At 42.6% G+C, this 15,210-nt stretch overlaps 1 protein-coding gene across 5 annotated transcripts in view; it reads right to left on the reverse strand.

Moving 5' to 3' along the window:
* ALKBH1 (alkB homolog 1, histone H2A dioxygenase) overlaps positions 1-15,210 on the reverse strand; it is a 15,924-nt gene continuing 714 nt past the window's right edge. The window contains exons 2-8 of one of the 5 annotated variants that reach the window (XM_075425748.1): positions 15,051-15,205; positions 12,120-12,228; positions 6,926-7,088; positions 3,345-3,435; positions 2,667-2,765; positions 2,038-2,231; positions 1-1,502 (exon numbers count right to left, since the gene is read on the reverse strand). In XM_075425748.1, coding sequence (XP_075281863.1) covers positions 1,079-1,502; positions 2,038-2,231; positions 2,667-2,765; positions 3,345-3,435; positions 6,926-7,088; positions 12,120-12,228; positions 15,051-15,146 — 1,176 coding nt within the window. In that variant the 5' untranslated portion in view covers positions 15,147-15,205 and the 3' untranslated portion in view covers positions 1-1,078. The remainder of the gene's footprint in view (positions 1,503-2,037; positions 2,232-2,666; positions 2,766-3,344; positions 3,436-6,925; positions 7,089-12,119; positions 12,229-15,050; positions 15,206-15,210) is intronic. The other 4 variants (XM_075425749.1, XM_075425750.1, XM_075425747.1 and 1 more) reach the window with 4 other exon arrangements.

Consider the following 15,210-nt stretch of genomic DNA (forward strand, 5'->3'; position numbering starts at 1 on the left):
TTTAATTTAAAAATTGAGTAAGTTTATTCATTGGGAAAGTGCAACAAAATACCCCAGGGACAGCGCATTCCACTCCAACAATTAAAATTGCATTAAAAAGCAGATAGGAAGGTCTAAGTCTTGAAAAGAACTGGCACAAAAGCTAGTGCTTTTCTTTGTTTCAATGTATTTATCTTTGGGTGACAGAGATAGTTACCGATTAATTTTTTAAGTATTTAATTTACAATTTGATTGCTTCACTTGCAAGTCATTCTGTTCCTCAAAGATGCTGGTTTGGGACTAGAGAACCATAATCTGCAGGCACTTAAGAGGGGGGCAGTTTTGAAAGAATGGGGATATAGGGCTCAGTCACATATTTACTGTTGGAAGGAGACCCAGCTGGGAGCTACCAGATATTCTAAGTAGACATTGCCCACAATTGTTTCTCTCTAAAATCTGAGGTATGCAAAAAAAAGTCCAGTTCTACTCATAAGAACAGTTTTTGCTGCAGCTGAGGGGGTGCAAACAGGCAAAAGGAGAGCACTGAACTACAGCAAGCTTACAGCAGATGTTGCTTGAGGGAGCTGCTAGTTTCTGATCACTGAACCGATTTTTGCTGTAGAGGTCATTCTCCAGGAAACACTGCAGGTAGGTCTTGCACCCATAGCAGCCCATTCCCATTCATACTTAGTACTGCACTTCAGCTGGAGTTCCACAAGTCCAACAGGATCCTTTAACACATAGCAATTACGTATCTTTTGCTAGTGCTTTCTGCCAAATGATTTCAAAACACTTTAGGAGCATTACTGAACCAAGCTTAACATTCTCTGACATATAAGTATTTTAAAGGGAACTGAGTACAGTAAACATCTGCAACAAAACAACAAAAGAGTTCATCTCCCGTGTCCCAGTCCTGACCTGATCCTTCTTTTCCTTTTAAATTCTTTTTCTCCCTCAAACTATTTCTTATGGCAAGAACTACACTTATTCTGCAGAAGTTTATTAATCCCAATACAAGTGACTTCTAGTATGATTACATTAGTTCCCAATTCCATATGGAGGTTGCCTGTCCAGTCCACGTCAGCAGGATCTCCTGGTCTCAGCTGTCTGTATTTGGTTTATGTCTCTTGGCTCTGCTGTTCTCCTGATGGTGACTGTCTTCAGAGAGTGCTTGGCCCTTTCCGTTTGTCCCAGAATCCTCTGGAAATTTCTGACCCTCAGCCAACACCTGCCGAATAGTCATATTAATGCGGGAAGACTGCAAGTACTTGGCACAGACGTGCCAGTCCTCGTCAGAGCTGTGCTCAACGACTGAGCCAACAGGAAGGTCCGAAGGAAGTCCCTGGTCCAGGCACAAAGGCAAAGCTGTCCCTTCAGGGTTGGGGAGAACCCGGGGGACAGCATGGTACAGCAGACGGCTGAAGCCAGACATCACCATGATATCTCCACTGTGCATGAACATTGCTGTTGGGGCCTCCTCCCGCTTCAGGCCCCCAAGCAAAAATATCGAGGATTGCCCAAAACTAGAGATGGTAGGAGGATGGAGAGAAAAGAGAAAACAAATTCAGGCAGAGAACAATTGTATAATATACATAATATACAGTAAGAAAATATTAGCAACTAGATCTCTTTATAAAACAAACAAAAAACCGGATGGACTCCTAGTAACAACTTTGCAATAAGAACATATGAAACAGACTAAGAGGCCTGGTTCAAGGTAGGCATAGTGTGAGCAGTTGCCCTGCTGGGTCTGAAGCTCTGCTAAGGTTTTCATCCTTGCCCACTATTACCCAATTGCCACTCCGCTGCTTTAGAGCGGAACTGTGCTCTGTGCAAAGAGCTCTTCCACTCCACGCTCCACATCCATGATATTCAAGCAGTCTTCAAACAAAAACCTATGCCCTTGAATTGCAGCATCCTACTATTCAAATCTTCAGAGAGTGAAGATTATATACCCACTTAGCAAACTACATCATACTGATTTCCTGTAGCCATATGCAGCTGTAGAAAAAAAGCCACCAATCCTTCCACAACACTCAAGTGCTTTCCTTCACTCACCTGAATGATAAAAGGGGTCGAGAATGGTCTAGTTCAGACTCATCCACATGAATTCCCAGTGAAGAGTCAAAATGATAATAGTTCAATATCCCTGCTTGTGCTTGGAAACCCCGGAACCCACAGGCTGCAGCCACTTGTTCTGACAGGAATGCAAGGTCTGAGGGGAAAGGAGTGTGGTGATTTGCTGAGTACTTCTGGAGGAAGGAGAGCGGGGAAAAAAAACAAAACACAAACCACACCTAGAACATCACAGCAGCAAATACAATTGGAAACAAACATTGAATGACAATTCAGAAGTCTGGCTGATAGTTATGGAGAAGGACATAATATTTGCCTGGAAAATGACTACAACATAGGCAGAACCACAGCAACTTTACCTCTTGTCATCATTTAATTCTGGGCCTATGCCGAGACTACCAGAGATTCAATTAATCATGGAGTTAATCATTAAATCTGGATGGCAAACAACATCAGTAAGATTAGTACCAACATCTTGATGATCTGCTTGGTCACTACCTAAAGCTGCCAATGGAAAGATGGTTCTGTATCTCATTAACAGAGCTGTGAAACAAGCATCTTTGTTCCTTCTTTGAAGGATAAGGCAAAACAGGAATCAATTGCAAACTTACTTTTTCTCTCTCCCATGAGTGATTCTGAGAGGACTGGAAGGGAATAACCAAGTTTTTATTCAGGCGACCCAATAATAGGCTGACCTGGTAAATACAAGGCTGCAAGCAGATTTGGTTAAGTATCTGCAATATATTGATAAGACTGCATATTCACTCTGCCATCCTTTCTCAGCCTCCATCTGACTCAGTCTTATGAAGAAGTTTATTTTGGTCAGGAGCCCTAAAATAGCTGTTAGTTGGTGCGACTCTTAAGTTCAAAGTCACATCCACAGCAGTCTCTTCCTCCTCTAGCTCACCCTTCCAAAGACGAGTTGCTCGCAAATAGCTGTCTGCAACCACTGAAGGTCATTCTCACCTTAAGTAGTTAACAATGCTTTTGTGACCATCCCTTTTGGTATGGTAAAAATGCTCACTCACCCCGAAATAGTCACAAGTCTAGAGCTGTGTATATGCTACCATGTTACCTTTCAAAGGAAAGGCCGCAGCAAGGGACTTTTCCTGATAAATCCTTCACAGTAAATTAATACAGATTAAAATGTTCTTACAAGCATGGTTTGTTACAGCGTTTCCTCAACTGTCTTATGGCATCATAAGCATTTTATTCCATGATACTCTCCTCTGTTTGCCATTCTCAGTGCTTACAGATAAGAAAAATAGATAAGAGATTAATTTCACTACCTTAGTATCCCAATTATAATGGTAACCAAGGGTCACCCAGCGCAGCTTCTCCAATAAGCTTCTGGGCTCCCATTTACTGGAACCTTTCCTTCTGCAAAGACAAAATGGAAAGAAATAGGATATGTGTTAATTTCTGAGAAGTCTTCTGGTAGTGCAGCATAGAGTAGAAAGATTCACTCATGAATATGACAGCTTATTAAAACCATCAATGCTAAACTTTTATTTTCAGTGCCATTATTTTTTTCCTCCAAAGACCTTGAAAAATCAGTTCATATAAGCTATAGGGCCTACTGCCAACTGCTGTCAGTTTGAAAGCTTGTATTTTCAACATGGTCCATAACGGGTTATCAGATGGAGACAACACAATGAACTGGTGCAGATTTAGAAGTCAATTAAACATGTACTATTTGAGCACCTGAAAGTGAGAGAATAGAATCCGTGAAGATCTTAAAGCTGTAAACTCAAGGAAAAAATATTCTACGCACTTAATAGAAAATGGCAAGAAAGAAAAATGCTTCACCTGACAGTGAAGTGTACAAAGCTGCATAATACTGCAAAGGACCATTAGTTCTATTAGTTTGTACTTTTACAAGAAGTCCTTAGGATGGACTGACTCAATGTTCAGTAAGAAGCAAGACTGCTGTGGCTATGACCATACACTTCTTGTAATGTCAGCAAGTCCAGATTGCAGGTGTCTCCTATCCAGACCGCTACGCAGGACAAAAACCTGTTCTTCTCAAGTGACAGCCTTAATGCAGAGGGACTCGGCAGCCTGAAGCCACACACCAGTTTGCAATTCTTACTTGAAGGTGGCGAAGGCAGGAAGAGACCTCAGGGATGGGCTTTTACTATGGCCTACAGAAAAGTCCTTGAAAAGTTACAGAGTATTACTACAGTGAATCAGATAGAAACATGCTAGTGACAAATACAAAAACAAAGGTACACATCTATCTTCCAGTCCACTTACTCCAGCAATTTCAGCTTCTTTTCTCAAGCCAAGTCATGTGTTAGGGTAAAGAAAGAAAGAAAAAGGAAATGTACTTGGAACATGATAAACACTAGCACCAGATGGTTGCCTCTCATTTATAGCCTCATTAGTTCAGTAAGACATGCTCTTTTATAAAACACGATTCACACTTGTGCTGCCATGGTCAAACCTCAGCCAAGCATCTGCATTTAATATGCATTTCTATCTGGATACAGGGCTTGTTTCTGCCCTTCACCTATACCGTACTGATAGCTCCTAAGCTAAACCAGAACAGTAGTAAAAGGTCTGTTTCTTTATCTTTAGTAATTTTTCATAGCTCACTGATTATTGAAATAAAGTCATCTTTCCAGTTTCTATCTTTGTCGTATTGCAACTGCAATTACCACAGTGAAGCACCACAGTAACTGTCAAATGCATGCGGCTCGGAACAATCTATGGGGTCTACAAGCAGGTTACACAGCACATAGAAAAGGGAGAGCCCACACCTCGTTCCTCTACATCTTTCAGTCGACAAACAATGTTCATAATGAAACACTTTTAGCATGTGCCTTTTGAAAGTGCCCTCCTCCTTTCGCTACAGTGCTAGAGCGTTTGCACAACAGCAGGAACCCTAATATGCTCAGCAGGTCCTTATTCCAAGAACTTCGTATTTTGCATCTGATACCACATGTGAATGCTAAGGACAGGGAAGTCTCAGTGTTATGTATCTGTAACGATGAGTTCCTAGAGCTGTAGCAGCAGGTGCTCCCACAAGAAAGCACAGAGAAATTCTGGTATAACTACATTAGAAAGAGAACAAGACTGAACAGCAGGGGGGTTATGGTCTGAAGCTCCCTTTTTTCTTTATTCACTGGTAAAATGATTGCATCTATAAAATCCCCCCAGCCTTTTCCTTATACGCAAGGAGATATACATATATATCTCCCTTGTAGGGATGCTCTATCCCCTTTTACGCTTTTAATTATTCCCAGCACTAAAGAAAATACCCAAACTCCCCTTTGTGGGGAGAGCACAGCATACATTTTTGGAACTGTATGGACTCTCCCTACCTTGTGATTCCTGCATCCTCACAAGATCAGATAAGCCATGACCCAAGCACATTTATGCATCTTCCTGATGGCTTTAAAAAGCATTAAAGTTGCATCCAGTCTTGGAAGCAGACCTGTTCTTAGTTAAGCACTCTGTTTCTCCCCTCCCTGAAAGGCTCTCACTCCAGATGCTACACAAGTTGGCTAGTTTGATCCCCTGTCCCCTAGATAAAAGCACAAATACAGCAGTTTGTTCACTTGAAGACTCAGGCAAGTGCTTAATAAAACTGCCAGTGTTTCTGCCAGCCTTCACTTTTCCAAACGCTGTTTTCAACTGAACTGGATTCAGCGGCAGATTAACCTCTGTTCTGATCATTCTCTGTGTGCGCAGGTGCTGCTGGGAAAAGCTTGTCAAGCTGCAACAGTAGCCCACTTTTTTTCAGCTGTAGGGCACAATGCACAATAATTTCAAAGAACAATTTTTCATCCTTGATGGAACACCAAAAAGGCATCTGAATTTCTGTTACTAATCCTAACTGAGCCTAGAAACCACAACTGGGGGCATAACTTCTCTCCTAAGTGAAATCTTGCTTTTGCCATTCCGTATCTTGTAGATGTTAAGGCTATTTTTGAAGAAAAAACTCAGCATGTCAGTTTTACTAAAAGACTGAGGTGGAAGATTAGAGCTGTAGGGAACTCTGGTCACTCCATCACATGAAACAATCGTCATGAAAAGTGAGCACTGAAACCAATAAGATAATGACAAATACCCAAATAACTAAAAGATTGTGTACTGTAAACAGCCTCTATCTCGTATGTATTTTTACAAGTGATTCTAATTAAAAATGGTCTTTAAAACTTGGAATTTGAAAGTTTCTACTCCACTTCAAAACTTGGACAAATTCTCCATTAACTTCCAAATCAGGTAGAAGGCAGGCAGCTGCATCAGCCATTGAACTCCAAACCTGTGGGAATCCTTCAGAGTAGACAGGATTGCCATTAAAATAGTATATTTGATCACCATCTCAAATGGAAAAAAACCGAAACAACCCAAACCAAAGAAATATTTCAGAAAATAAAACCACAGAAGCTAGCTGAAGTTTAAAAAAGTGCAGATAACAGCCTTTCAATTACAGTATACCAGGTCCGACAGCTAATTGGGACGAAAAGCTAGCGTGAGGGGTGTGTTTGGAAAGGATCCCTTTTGCCTCACGAAAACTGAGGTCTAGAGGGACCTTGTGGTTCCACTTGTGGCTGAGCTTAGCAAGCTTCCAAGCACCATGATACCAGCCAGGGTCAGTATTTTACATTTGACTGATGGCTTTGGAATAATTTGCTACTAGAAAATCCCATTGTGAGTGTGAAAGCAGAGAATTAACACGGATGCACATCAAGCCATGAAAAATCCATCTTTAACTTGGCACATCTGACACCATCTGTATACTGCCAGCATGTACACAATTTTTTTTCAGCTTCCCTTCCCTGTTAATTTTTCTTAGACCTTCTCCCAGCCAAGACCTTCTGGCTCCATTAGTTTTGACCACCAAAGGTTACTGTGGATTTACCTCAGCTGCTCCTTGCTCTGTCCCCACAGGTCAACGGTCTTCTCAGGAGACATGTGCAGGTCCAGGTTGCAGACATTGGGTTTCTGGGTGTACAGCTTGAGACACTGTTTCACCCAGTGACGCTGGCAGCCCGGAAGGAAAGGGTTTGGTATGAAAATAAACCCTAACCACAGAGAAAAAGGGAAGGGATGGGGAGAAAGTATGATTAGGCATTTCCCTGTTTTTTTCTGAAACTAAAACAAAGGACAGGCATCAGAGGTATTGAAAAAACACCTTAGACATATAACCACTGACTTGGCACATAAGCTGATGAAATCTATTAACAGGTCTGAATAGTTAAGTTAAAACCTATTGTTTTTTCCGTACAAACGAATGGTGGCCATAAGGTAGAAGGCAGAGAGGGCAGCCAACGCTGGTCCAAGTGAAAAATGACAATAAAGAACATATCTGTGTAAGGCATATTGATTACAGGTAGATAAAGGAGTAAGAACTTGGAAAGCCAATTGCTTCGGAGTAAATTTGATTTTGAAGTGATTCAGCAAGATTTTTCTCTTGAACCCTGTGAAGCTGAAGTAATTTTGTCCTAGTTTTTCTAGATTTCTAACTAATCTTGTTGCTGCCTCTGAACTTACGTCTTCTTATTGCTACTTCAGTGTCATGAACTGCAGAGAGCAGTCCACGGGCTGAGCAAGTCTCTAGTAACGTAAACTGCCTTCTCCTTTGCTTCACACTTATTTCCAGGTAACCCTGGTCCATCTTTGTATTTTGGTATAGTAACAGTCATCAAAAGGGATCAAAGTCAAATTATATCCCAAACTGCTTGCTGCTGACTGCAAATACTTTGCAGTCATTGTTAATTAACAAAACAAAATAAACATGTAGCTAGTTTGCACATTCATTTAGCCAGGCACCTCAGGCAGAGTTCAAGCAGCAGTCCAAGTAAGAGGGTTAGCAGAGATACAACAGATTGATTTGGTCTGTATCTTGACAGGTAAGAATCCTTGACATAAGATCTGCCATCACCAGGAGTGCTAACAGGATTTTTTTCACTGGAATTTTCCCCCCAGCACCCCAGGGGTGTTTCCTTCCAGGCCAGGGTTGATGGTATTGATGAACGAGTGTCTGATGGAGAGATGCTACTGATCTGTATTGTACCTACTCTGAGAATCAAGGCGCTCTCTCAAAGACTGTCAATTCAGTAAGATACATCAACACAAAATTCACATACAAAGAGAGATAAGGGTATAGGAGGAACGAAAGAAAAGGTTTCAGGGTTTTGCCCTACTGCGTCTTTTTGCACTTCACGGTCACATCAAGTTAAACAGAAACAAAAATAGATCAAAAAGAAAGAAGCAAGGCTCGGAGTCTCAGTAGGATACAAACCTGCCTTGTGGCCTTATGAAAGTGGTAATAAAAGCCCAGAAAAAGCTTCCTGCCAGCATATCTCACAGACCTCGCAAGATTAAATTGACTGGTTAGAAAAAGCCTTCGGTGTGTTAATAATATACTGTCATTCATTTCACTCCATTTCCTGCACCTTCAGACTATGGCAGCCTTCTGATAGGTCTGGTCACAAGAAGTTTATTTGCCAGAAGCATTAAATTTACGTTCTGTTGGCCTCTGCATGGAACAGAGTAATAATATTGCCCTTCCCATCTACAGCTTTTGATGTGGGGTTCTCAAAGCATTTTCCTATATTAATGAAATTACACTCTATTACGTGTGTATTATCTCCAGGTATTAATGAAGAAATTGAAGCCTGGAGGGCTAGTTACACACAGACCTGAGAACAAGAATCCAAATTTTGAGACTCTTGTATCAGAAGCTTCGAACATGCTCATGTCTCTCCAAATTTTTCATTGCTTACTCCTAAGAAACCAGATTACTCTACATTTACAAAAGCGAGAACAATGGAAAAGTGGATTACTGCTATGCTTCTGATGTCAAGAAAGGCAGAAAATCCTGAATTTCTAACACTTGCAGAATTTTGCTACAGAATTCCACACTAACATTCAAGACTAATAGTTCCTGGAAGGGCCAATAGTGCTAGAAATCAGTGACTTACACATGGGATGGAAAAAATTAAGAAATGTATTTCTGTAGCAATCTTTCTGAGCTGATTAAAAAACACCACAAACAAGCTTTGAAGGCAACACAACTGAACCTCCTGGCCTTGAAAGAGTTGGTCTGAGTGGAATGGGCAAAAGACAAATTCTTTGGCAATCTGTGTACTAAAGGAATCTGTCTTGAGGAAGCAGACACAATTCTCTTACTGCAGAAAAATTTGTGGCACACTAGGAATTAATTTACACCTAGTGAAAGTGGTCTCCAGCCTCAGTCAAAGGAAGGATAAGACACGCAGATGTCTAGCAACAAGAACAGACCTTCAAAAAACCGATTTGTGTCAGTTACCAAGACCCAAAGACAGCATCACCCACATCTCACAGAACTCAGGACACCGCAACACAAATTCAACCAGCCTCCTTAGTCTTATATTTCATGGCTCATTGTAGGGACAAAACCAAATGACTTCCCTTCCATTTGCCCAAAGACAAACTAAAGAAATTCTTACTTATTTTAGAGGACTGTTGGGGCAGTTGGTTAAATATCTTACAGAGCTTTTAGGATGTCCAGATAAATGTAGCTGGGAAACGATAAAGCATTACTCTTGTCCACACATGACTTGGTTCTAAACAGGACTGAGAATTTGTTATGTGTTTGCATTTCATTCTAGTGAAAGGTTTTCTTTGTCAAAGCAGAAGAAAAATGCAGTTAAGTAGAACACTTGTGATTGCCCCCCCCCCATGTAATTGCCAGAAAAGATGTTTAGACAGACATAAAATGACAAGTGAGACCAAGCAAAAGCAGCTATAATATGACAGGTAAGGGGAACAAAAAAATTATAGAGGCGAGAAGAAGTGGAAGCCTTTCTCCTGAAGTTATTCAATTCCCTGAGCATTAGCCATGGCAGATGGCTAAGGTGCCTGCCTCAGTTTCAGCAATGGTACGCTGGCTTCATAGCAACCCACACAGACACTGACTGCAGTCCCCATGAACCAAAAGAAACATAAGAAAAAAACGAAATAAAAAAAAATCTTTGAAACAAGGAGGAACTACAAACTCATCAGCCTTACCAAAACCTCTGGTTAGATTATGGAGCAAACTTTCATGACAGCCATTTCCAGACACAAGGTGGTTGGGAACAGCCAGCATGGATTTACTGAAGACAAATTGTGTCTAACCAGCCTTACTGCCTGCTACAGTGAGACGCCCAGACAAGGGGAGAGCAAGTGATGCTGTTTACCTTGGCTTTAGCAAAGTTTTCCAGTCAGTCTGCTGCAGCATCACTGAAGCTAGACTGGGGGCTCATGGATTTTATGGGTAAACTAAAAAGGTGAAAACAAAAGCTGGCTGGGCCACTACGCTTAAAGAATAGTGATTTGATGGTTCAAAGTCTCACCAGTGGTTGCTATGAGCTGTGTTCCTCAGGTTGATGCTGGGGCCAAGACTAGTAACTACATCTATGTCAACAACCTGGACAATGGGATATTCATCCTCATCACACAGATAACACTAAATTGGGGCAGCAGTGGATATGCTGGAGGCTACTGCTGCCACTGAAAGGGACCTTGACAAACCAAAGGAATGGGCAAACAAGAACCTCAAGAAGTTCCACAGCGATAATCTTGCACCTGGGGCAGAATAATCCCATGGAACAGTATGGCCTGAGGACAAGGGAGCAGCTCTAAACCAAAGGAGCAGGGGGTCTTGGAGGACAAACTGAGCACAAGTCAGCACTGCACCCTTACAGCAATACAGGCCAATTACACATTGGCCTGTATTAGTAAGGGCTACCTAAAGTGGCTTTATAGAGAAGGTGGAACCACCTTCTCAGAGGTGCATAGCAAGGTTATGAGAGGCAACAGTCACAAACTACAGGAAGCCATATTTTGATTAGAAGATGAAAAAAAATCAGAAGAGCAGTCAAACATCGGAACAGGTGCCCAGAGAGGGTGTGTAATCTCTGTCCTTGGAGATTTCCAAATCTCACCCATACAAAGCTCCGAGTGACCTAATCTAACTTTCAACTTGACCCTGCTTTAAGCAGGGAGCTGGACTAGACCTCTGAAGGTCCCTTCCAACCTAACATCTTTCTGTGATTCTACCAGGTGACCTGCAAACCTAAGATCCATTTCAGTTTTGAAATAACCTGCCTAACGAAATTACGCTGTAGCTTGAATAGGACAAGAGGTTCTTATTCACTTACTGTACTCAGTGTTCTACACCAGCAAGTAGATGCCACACTTCAGCCCCAAAATGACTGTATTTCAGTCACATATAAAAGCAGAAGAGGCACCAATGGTGAATGAAGTCGCCGGCCAACTCCAGCAATACAAAGACAATCTCTCTTCTTCCCTACAGGCTGGTGTTAATACTACTACTAATAATGATAACAGTAATGATAATACTGAATACGCAAAACTAACTATATACAAATATACAAAACAAACTATATACGATACACTGTTTCTCACCACCCAACACCGAATTTGCAGCCAGTCCCCGAGCAGCTATCATGGAACCTGGAAATCGCAAAATTCCCCCAAAAAAGTTCAAACTCCCAGACGAGAAGACTCGAACTCACAGAAGAGAGCAGATTCCTGCCCCCGGCCAAGCCCATTCATGAAGTGAGCATGATGTCTACAGTACAGAATATTTCCATTGGCCAGCTTGGCTATCTGTCTGGCTGTGCTCCCTCCCAGCTCCTGCACACCTGCTCATTAGCTGAATGTGAGAAACTGGACAAAGTCCAACAATGTTATCAACATTATTGTCATACTAAATCCAAAACACAGCAGCTACTGAGAGGAAAATTAACTCTATTCCAGTTGAAACCAGGACAACAAATATAAAATTTCTATCAAAGGCAACAAGAATCCATTCTCATGAGGGGATGGTCTGGTTGATCAGAGACTGTGAAACAACTGGCCCTTCTGTTCTCCCCTTCATGTATATTACTGCGTCCCACCCTTTAGCTGACTTATTTGTCCTTCTGCACTTAAAATAACATTAAATTACACTTAAGCAAACAAAAATAGCTTTTTCAGGCAGGGCAAGAAGGATAAGAGGGAAGATGCCTATATCCAAAGCAACAAGGTTGTGTTTAATTTTTCTTGAAATCAGAAGTACCTACCCGGATACCCATTGAGGCCATAGGCTTTCCACTGGCTAACTGGCCGTAATCCTGCTCTGTAGGCATCTTGATCGCTGACTGAAGAAATACTGAGCTGCGATTTGAACACCTGGCAAAAGAAAGCAGATCAGGATAAAAAAAAAAAGGGGGGGGGGAACACAAAACTCATCCAAAAATAGCACCCATAAGAAAGAGTGCTACCATATTCCAAGGTAAGTCTTGTGAAAACACCAACCGTACCACAGAACTATTGTCTAAGCAACTGTGACCAGAACAGGGCATGCTGCTAACAGAGCTGGTGTGTACTCAAGACAAGAATCAAAAGGTACCTACAGGTTTTACAATACTGAAGGATCAGGAGAAATGTCCTCCATTCATAAAAAAAAAAAAAACCCCAAACAATTTATACCAATGAGAAATGGCACTATTTGTCCATTTCCACAGCACAGCCTCATCATTGATAATTACCAGAATGTTTTATAGTCTCCACCAGAGAGCAATATTTAGTACCCATAACACTTTACACCTTCAAAGAATGTTCTAAATACAGGTTACTCATGAACCATAGAGCAGATGACTATTCCCATCTATAATTTACAGAAGAAGCAGTACAGTGATGAAGCGGCCAGAGTTGTCAGATGTGAAGGACTGCACAAACCCTGTAAATTCCAAATACCACATCCCCACTTCTGTTTCCCACAGCAGGGTCAACAGCTCAAGGCTCAGCAAGATGTATTTTGTTGACTTATTCTCTTGGGTTGCAGTAACAGATGTATTTAAGACCACATAAGCCAACACTTGCTGAAAAAAACCCAAACTCATCCACTGTGTGTTCCCACTCCCTTCTTCCCTTAAGAGTGGGAACCGTCCTAGAGAGGGCAGGATAGAGGCAGGCTGGTTTTGATCTGGCTTAGTTCCCCAGTCCAGCTCTTCACAGGGCTGTGCAAAAGTACAGTAAGTATAAGGAAAGTGCTGGCCAAGCATCGTGGGAATAAGCAGCCAGAGACAGGCAAGATTTTGTTAATGACAATTTAAAGTGTATATGAATTTAAGGCCTTTGCAAGCAGACTCTGGAGTGGTGAATGTGTAAATTGGTCTGTCTGCAGGCTGACAGCTCTAGCTAATGTTTTCTGAGCACCAGGTCCAAATTACGTACATAGAATTTGTAAGAAAGCTCTACACTAGTGGTGGGCAGCAGCTTCTGGCAACACGCTCAGTTCTACCAATTTTTCAGTTCTCTGCCAAAAGCAGCTTTGTGATGGCCAGCCTTGAAGAGCTTAGTGCAGCGCCCTGGCTGCAGAACATCCCCAGGAAGGCTCTTCCTTTGACTAAGACTCTGCCACCTCTCCCTTCTCCAACTGCTTACACACCGGCTGCTGCCAGGGCTTCTGGAGAACAGGAGCCGTTTCTATGCTGAAGCATTACATGTGCCGAATCAGTTAAATAAGCCTGGCAGCAGGGCAGCTGGGGTACGTCACACTTCACTGAAGAGCTCAATCACTTGAAGCAGTTTTCTGAGAGAAAAGGAACAACAGTATCTGAGCCAATCTGCCTGGCCTGAAGCTCTTCTTAAAGAGAAAAGCCAGACGCTTTTAACCTGGGGGAAAGAGGAATAAAAGATGCTTTCACTAGTAAGCTATCAACCGATCTTAGAAGGTAACAGGCACAAAAAAATGAATGAAAAGAAGGGATGGATGCTTTCGATGCTTTCAAGTACTTTTGAATTTCTCAGAAGGGCTGTAACGCTAGAATCCTTTCTTTGATAAAGGACTGCTGCAAACTCAAGAAAAGCTGAAATGTTGACAGCTCCCTTATTTAATACAAACATCCTGAACACTTTCATATGGGTCAGGTTTTGTGTCCCATCAACAATATCAAAATTCTAGTCTGAAAAGACAGAAAGATATATATTCTAATAGAACACTAAAAAGAAAAGGCTAAGCATTTGAACTATGAAAAACTAGGCAAAGTTTCATTTTAACTATATTCCCTACTCCCTTTTTTCATATAGGCTCATATGTAGAAAATCCCTGTTTAACAATCCTTCAGCAAATATCTGTTATCCTTCTGTGAGGTGGCAAAGCACAAAATTACTTTAAAGAATCACTTCTGCATCACTCAAGACATGGTAACTACTAACCATGATGGCTACTACTTTCAGATGTAGACACCAAACTGGGAGGTGTGGTGGATACACCAGCAGGCTGTGCTGCCATTCAGCATGACCTGGATAGGCTGGAAAGCTGGGCAGAGAGGAACCTGATGAGGTTCAACAAGGGCAAATGCAGGGTCCTGCACCTGGGGAGGAACAACCCCATGCATCAGTACAGGCTTGGGGTGGACCTGCTGGAGAGCAGCTCTGTGGACAGGGACCTGGCTGTCCTGGTGGACGACAGGTTGACCATGAGCCAGCAGTGTGCCCTGGCTGCCAAGGCGGCCAATGGGATCCTGGGATGCATCAAGAGGAGTGTGGCCAGCAGGTCGAGGGAGGTTCTCCTTCCCCTCTACACTGCCCTGGTGAGGCCTCATCTAGAGTACTCTGTCCAGTTCTGGGCTCCCCAGTTCAAGAAAGATGAGGAGCTACTGGAGAGAGTCCAGCAGAGGGCTACAAGGATGGTGAGGGGACTGGAACATCTCTCCTATGAGGAGAGGCTGAGGGAGCTGGGCTTGTTCAGCCTGAAGAAGAGAAGGCTGCGAGGGGACCTTATAAATGCTTATAAATATCTGAAGGGTAAGTGTCAGGAGGATGGGGCCAAACTCTTTTCAGTGGTGCCCAGCGACAGGACAAGGGGCAATGGGCACAAACTGAGGCACAGGAAGTTCCGTCTGAACATGAGGAAGAACTTCTTCCCTCTGAGGGTGACGGAGCACTGGAACAGGCTGCCCAGGGAGGTGGTGGAGTCTCCTTCTCTGAAGATATTCAAGACCCACCTGGACAAGGTCCTGTGCAGCCTGCTGTAGGTGACCCTGCTTCGGCAGGAGGGTTGGACTAGATGACCCACAGAGGTCCCTTCCAACCCCGAACATTCTGTGATTCTGTGCTCCTGTCTGCGTGCTCCTCGTCCACTGCAGCAGTCAGACCTGCCCTGAT

This window comes from Opisthocomus hoazin, chromosome 7 (genome assembly GCF_030867145.1).
Source record: "Opisthocomus hoazin isolate bOpiHoa1 chromosome 7, bOpiHoa1.hap1, whole genome shotgun sequence".
NCBI classification, from domain to species: Eukaryota; Metazoa; Chordata; class Aves; order Opisthocomiformes; family Opisthocomidae; genus Opisthocomus; species Opisthocomus hoazin.